General features: G+C 36.3%; 2 protein-coding genes across 4 annotated transcripts; both read right to left on the bottom strand.

The window, feature by feature from the left end:
- Nucleotides 1-445: 445 nt before the first annotated feature.
- LOC21394811 (pentatricopeptide repeat-containing protein At4g20090) lies at nt 446-3,209 on the bottom strand. Of its 3 annotated transcripts, none has more exons than XM_024168308.1 (2): nt 1,005-3,209; nt 446-616 (listed from the first exon to the last, which is right to left on the bottom strand). In XM_024168308.1, the coding sequence occupies exon 1, from the start codon at nt 2,997-2,999 to the stop codon at nt 1,014-1,016; it is 1,986 nt and encodes a 661-aa protein (XP_024024076.1). In that variant the 5' UTR covers nt 3,000-3,209; the 3' UTR covers nt 446-616; nt 1,005-1,013. The 3 variants fall into 3 exon arrangements, with proteins under 3 accessions (XP_024024076.1, XP_024024077.1, XP_024024078.1); XM_024168309.1 differs by lacking the exon at nt 446-616 and adding an exon at nt 621-678; XM_024168310.1 differs by lacking the exon at nt 446-616 and having other exon boundaries at nt 854-2,852; nt 2,939-3,004.
- A 727-nt stretch (nt 3,210-3,936) lies between these two features.
- Nucleotides 3,937-6,573, bottom strand: LOC21394810 (mitochondrial amidoxime reducing component 2). Its single transcript, XM_024168332.1, has 8 exons — nt 6,405-6,573; nt 6,129-6,281; nt 5,873-6,049; nt 5,715-5,803; nt 5,519-5,583; nt 5,104-5,206; nt 4,370-4,480; nt 3,937-4,268 (listed from the first exon to the last, which is right to left on the bottom strand). Exons 1-8 carry the CDS (start codon nt 6,571-6,573, stop codon nt 4,143-4,145), a joined length of 993 nt encoding a protein of 330 aa, XP_024024100.1. The 3' UTR covers nt 3,937-4,142.
- Between the last annotated feature and the right edge of the window lie 275 nt (nt 6,574-6,848).

Here is a 6,848-nt window from a genome sequence, read left to right as displayed (position 1 = left end):
CGCACGCACGGACGCACGGACGCACGCACGGACGGACGCACGCACGCACGCACGCACGCACGCATATATAAAAGAACGAATTATATTGATGATCAAAAATCAGGGGAAACAAAAGGAGGACGAGCTTTGCCCCACTAACAAAACAAAACAAAAACAAAGAGACACTAGGCTATAAGAACCTCCTACCTAAAATATATGCACAATCAGTTTGGTTATGCATATAGTTTGTGATACAAATTTCTATAACTTAGATAGAAGGCCGTAATTATATCCTTTTGCCCCTACGTGATGCCTTATTGATGCCTTCCATGCAACATGTTATTTTCAAAGCTTCATTTATAGCAAGTGGCTAATGCCATTTATGAAAAATATGTCGATCACTATAATCACCAAAAAAAAAAAAAAAAAAAAAAAAAAAAAAAAAAAAAAAAAAAAAAACTAAAATTTCAACTCGAGTTATGTGAATCTAAGTACTAATCCTCTCATCTTTAAACCAAAGCGCGATCACAGCTTCTCACTTTACAGCAGAAGCACGACACCTTCAAATGTGAATTTATTTATTCTGATCTCCGCCCATACATCCTCCGAATATGGTTCAAAACCATTAAACAGAATGCTGCAACATGTATGTAAATCTACATCAAGATCCTCCTTTAGGGAATCATTCATGGCAAGTCCCTACAAAGAAGCATTAACATCTATAGCAATGAAACCTTTTCACATATCATGAAAGCTGTTTCGCTTAGGATGAAACATAAACAAAGAACATACTCCTTCCACAGGTTTCAATCTGTAAACAGGTCATGTAAATATTTATTACTCAGTTTCTTAAAAAGAAAAATGTTGACAATAATAAAAAATGAAGAAGAACAAAAGTTTTCATGGCCTGATTAAGAACTATAATTATTCTATTGATTTCCTAATATGCGAATATCTTACTTAACAGTGAAACACAGTCTTAGCATTGAGGGAAAAAAAAAAAAAAGAATGTCTCCATGTCTTACTTAAAAATATTAGCAATAAAGGCTGCTCTGACAACTTTCAATCGCTCGTTGAACCTTTTTAGGCTTGCAAAGCTGTTGGATGACTCTTGCCCAAGTGGAGGCCTTCGGAGGCAGAAACTTTTGCAACATTACCTCTACAATTGTAACAGCACCTTTGATCCTCTCCCGCTTCAATAACCGAACTGCAAGCTCATCCAGGAACTCCCTCCCATCTTGAGGTGGTTCTAGTTTTTCTCTCAGAGTTCTCAAAAAAATGTCACATGTAATCACATCGGGATCACATCCTAGATCCAACATGTAATTTAAGAGATCAACGGCACGAGAGATGCTACCACCGTTCTTGCATAAAGCATTCAAGAGTATATTATAAGTGATCACATCCGGTTGAGATTCGGGCTCCAAACAAAGCATTTCGTTAAAAAGATTCATGCCCTCCTCTACCAAGCCAGCGGTGCAAAGGCCATGAATCATCGAACTGTAAGCCACAACATCAGGTTTGAATCCTCTGTACAACATCTGCTTCCACATCATCAATGCCTCTTTGAGTTTCCCATCCCCACACAAACCGTCAATAAGTACGCTATAACAAAATTCATTCTCCAAGTTATTTGCAACTATCTCTTTCCACAAAAGAATGGCTTTATGGCTTTCACTTGCCTTGAAGAAACCCCTCATCAAGGAGCTATAAGTGCGCGAATTCGGGTTGAAGCCATTTTTCACCATCTCAAACATAACTTCCTTAGCTTTATCCGGCTTCCCTTCTCGACAAAGACCGTCTATGAGTGCACTATACACGACTACATTGGGTTTGTGTCCTTTTCCAGTCATATCCTTCCACAACCCCATTGCCTCTTCATACTTACCCTCCTTAAACAATCCACTAATAAGAGCAGAATAGACATACTCATTGGCATGACGCCCTCTTTCCTCCATCGAAACCAAAAGATTAGCCCCATCAAACGCTCTACCATGCTTCACAAGCCCATTGATAATCGTCCCATACGTGACGTCATTCGGCACACACTTATTCATCACCATTCTATCTAAAAGACTAACTGCTTTGTTCAACTTACCTTTGAGACACAATCCATGGATAAGAGCGTTGTAAGTCGCCTCGTTTGGAAGACAATCCTTAAGAAACATGTTATCGACGAGCTTTGCTGCGCGTCCTATGTCCCCTTTTTTGCACAATGCGCTGATCAACACGTTAAACGTGACGGGACTAGGGAAACACCCTTCGATTTGCATCTCATCCAACAAGGAAACCGCCTCATCTATCCTATTCTCCTTGCACAGCCCATCCATCAACGTAGAATACGTAAACACATCGGGGGTACAATTCCTAAGTGGGATTTCTCTAAACACCTGGACGGCTCTATCAACCAATCCCAACTTACACATTGCCTTAATAACCAAATTGAAAGTGAGGACATTAGGAGAAATGTTCATGTTCTTCATGTTCAATATATTGTCCTTACAAACACCACTACGAAGAGCAACAACATTGGAATAATAGAAGTCTAAAGCATAAGAAAACTTATGTTCTTGGATGATAACATTAAGAACAGAGTTGAAGGATTTAACAGTAGGCCTACAACGAAAATCATGAAGCATTCTTTGAAACAAGTCAACTGCTTTATTGGGCAAATGGGCTTTTCCATAAGCTCTAAAAATAACAATAAAACACTTCTCAACCAAGACCCGTCTTTCCGATTTAATCCGATCCAAAACCTTCTCCAACGACCGGAAATCGGCAGAACTGGCGTAGTTGTGGATGAGGGAATAAAAAGTGGAATCCCCCAACTTATAAGAACCGGAATCGGGCGAAGAAGAAGATGGCATAAAAAGCTGTGGAGATAAAGGTGAGTTTTCGTCCCCATCATCCCCATAGTTATGTTTAGCGTGCGAGAATAACTGGGAAAGAAGAAACTTACATGGGATTACTGAAGAAAGCCTGGACTTTGAGTAGGATAATGTTGTTGACCATTTGAGCATTATCCAATATGCCGGAAGAAAACCAGAATGAAGAGAAGAGAAGCAAAAATACCATAAATTATATTCTTATAAACAGCAGAAAAGTAGATGCAAACTGAAAATCGAGTTGAAATTGAGAGATTCTGGGATGAGATTTTAGGAAGATGATTCTGAAACGTTGCATGATTTTGCGGAAGACGAAAAAGGAATGTGGCTATCCTTTGCCTTCTCTTCTCTTCTCTTCTCTTCTCTTCTCTGTTGGGGTTTTTTGGGGAGTATGTTTGATTAATGAACAAGAAGAAGTAGAAGAATAAGATAACGACGTGTCGTTTTGTGATGTTAAAATATTATTCAAGTCTTAAAGAAGTGGAGTTGCTCAACGATGTTTTTCTTTTTTTTAGATAACGACATGTCGTTTTTTATTTTTTATTTTTTTTTTGGAGTCTTAATACTAAAGTGAAATTTTCTTTTTTTCTTTTAATTTTATTTAAAAGGTCAACAACGTTTATATATAATATGCAAATATATTCATTATCATAAAGATCACAACTTTATGATGATAATCATCGTTACAATTAATAAAATTGAACAAAAACTCTTATAATAATTAACAAATGGTAGCATAAAGATTGCAACTTTATGACAATAAGATAAGATGATAAATTTAGGAAAGGTTGAATATTTGTGTACGATGTTCAACTACGGTCTTGATTATAGTAACGAAAATAAGATTATGAATTTGAAAAGATCTGTTTATTTTTTTATTTTTTTATATATAATATGCTTATGGTGTTTATTATAGAGAATGCTGCTTTAGATATGACTCATCGTGTTACTAAATGGCCCATCGCGTTATTACTTTGATTGCGTTGGACAGAATACCTGTTTAGTTTTGATATATGTGGTCTCCTTTATAGAACAGAAGTTAATCATACAAGTTATATTTTGAGAGAAACAATTTGATCAAGAAGCAACAGAGAAGTAGCTTTTCTCTTCTTATTCATACTACAATAGAATGCCCATCACCAACTCTATAATATCTTGTTTTCTTGTTCATAGTACATGTACACACACACATGACTGGCTCTCTCTCTCTCTCTCTCGTTTTATTTATTAACTGTGGATACCACAGAGATATAATAACACAGTTGTATCCTAGAAAGTTCAAGCAACTGCTTCAGCAGCACTGGAGACCTTCTTAATGACATAAACAGGATCTTTTACTTTCATCATCTTTCCCTTCCCATCGGCAACACGGTCCTTCCACACCATGTTCTGCCCAAAGTAAATCTGGAAATGATCGGAGTTTCCCGCATTAATTGCTCGAAAATTGCATGAATTAACACAAGTGGAACATCATTTCTTCTTTCTTGAGGCATTTTCTGTCTTACCTTTCCTTGCTGTTTTTGAGTAGGACGCAAGACTTTATCTGACCGGATTGCCTTGAGAGTTGCATTTGGCTCGGGTCCTGCAATGCCAGTCTCTTGGTTGATTGTAGGAATCTGAAAAAAAAAAAAAAAAAAAAAAACTGTTACTGGCTAGTGCAGCTCAAGCATGTGAAGAACTCAGCTCAATTGAATTAATATTTGCTCATAAAGCTCTTTTTATCCCGGTGGCCATGAATTTATATATATATATATATATATATATATAACGGAGAAGAAATATTTATTTGATCATGAAATGAAAACACCAAAACGCAGAAGCATTGATTCAAGACATTTGAAACAAAAATTATTACTAAGGATCTTCCTAGCTAGATAGAGATTCTAATACTGATTACTATAAATTGAAAGTTAGTATCACTCAGAAGCTGTAATCAACAGACAAATGCAGGATGGCAAGATTTTAGACCTTAAGCTTTCCACACAACTCCCCAGGAAGCTCTCAATTGAAAGAAAAGCTTCTTTTTTCTGATTGATAAATGGTATCATATTGATGCTTTTTTCTCCAAGTTTAATTGCTGTACTATCTAACATAGTAAAGTGGCTAAGGCCACTTATAAAAAATCTGTCAATTAAAAAAAATCACAAAAAAGAAAACTACGATTTGGACACGAGTTATGTGAATTGTAATGCACTGATCTTCTTATCTTAATGATTATAGCAGGATCATAGCTCTTCACCTTACAGCGGGAGCACAGCCTGACACCTTCAAATGTGAAATCTTTTATTTTGATCTCTGTCCATACGTCCTCTGAAAATGGTTCGCAACCATCAACCACAATGCTGCGAGTCCATGTACGTAAATATTCATCAAGATTTTTTTTTTTTTTTTTTTGGTAAACCATTCATCGTGATTTATAAGCTATGCGTGGTATGAGATAAAAGCAAGGGAATCGAAAATACTTGAGTTCCCTGAGACAATCCCTCAATTTATGTATACAAAGAAAAAAAAAAAAAGCACAATAAGAGTAGTCTATCAATAGAAGTTAGTTTCACATTCCTGAGGGAGTTCCTCAGCTCTGACAATATGAAAGGTGATACATATACATTCTACTGAGAAATGATATACTTTAGCTAATAAAAGAGATATGTTACTTGGGTCGAAACCGGTTAACTGGTATCGGTTCCTTCAAAACCTCATTCAATGCATCCATTGACCCCTGCAAAACACACACATACAGATTTATTTATTTATTTATATGTACAAATATCTTAACAAAAATCCAGTTCTAAGCTTGTAATTTAAGGAATAAGGACAGGGACATATTATGTGATCATTCACAAACCTTACCTGAGATAGTAGCATAAATGGATACAGGTCAGAAAACATGACTTTGTGGCCAGCAGCATACGTAGGATCCACAGGCCTTGTTTCTGAAGCTGAATTTAAAATAAAAAAATAAGGCCTTGGTTCTGGGACAGTAAGATTTAGCAGAAATGGAGGTTTACCAGCATTAAAGCGGACGAGGCGAGAGGGTTTTCCGAGAAAAGTGGAAAACCAAGTTGAGGCTTCATGTCCCTCGTCGAGGGCAGAGCCAGACCATTCCCAGACAGATACACCATCAGCCACTTCCCGCGGCCCACTCAGGGAAACCTTGAGCACATCCATTCCGGGTGCTTTTATCTCTGTGTGCAGCCAGGAACAAATGAATTGGACATCTATAAATATATATATAAATATACATCTATTTATGGGTAAAATTACCTAGGAAGGAGGATTGAGTTGGCTCCCAAAAAGGCTGAACAAGAGCTTCTTTGGGCATCTCAACTTGAACAAGAGCGAGCTTTGGTTCTACTCTCTGGGTATAAGCTCTCCCTTTGCTGTTCACCACTAACCATTGCCGGTCCCATCTAAATCCTATTTTTACATGTTACAACAACATACATATCAAAAATACTAGATTATTGCCCCCCAATATATATATATATATATATGTTATGTATGCGCATAAAAAGATAGAAAAATAAAAACAAAAATAACCAGTAGGAGTAAGAGGAGCTTGAGGAAGAGAAATCCCGCGACACGATTTGATTGGGTATATCAGTATTGACGACACTTTTGCTACTTCTTCTTCCGTCTCCATTCTCTCTCTCTCTCTCTCTCTCTCTCTCTCCCCTTTATTAGATTCTGCTCGTACTTCCCATTTCATTCATCTCAGTATATACGTCTCTACCCTAGAGGGTAATATCGTAAAATTACTTTGCAATTATAATTCTTTTTCTTAGAGCAACACTCAGGATTGATTGCGGTGAAGAATGGTAATAAGAATAGTAATGAATTAAAATGATAAGAAAAGATGATTTATTTATTTAATTTTATTTTTATAAATATAATAAAATGAGATATGAATATTTTTATTTTGACAAAATTACCTCTCATATTAATATAATTAATATCATATATATTAATATAATTATTTAATAA

Source organism: Morus notabilis, unplaced genomic scaffold, assembly GCF_000414095.1.
Source record: "Morus notabilis unplaced genomic scaffold, ASM41409v2 Scaffold1245, whole genome shotgun sequence".
Taxonomy (NCBI): Eukaryota; Viridiplantae; Streptophyta; class Magnoliopsida; order Rosales; family Moraceae; genus Morus; species Morus notabilis.
Note: the sequence above shows the minus strand (reverse complement) of the source record. Positions and strands in the feature narration are given on the sequence as shown.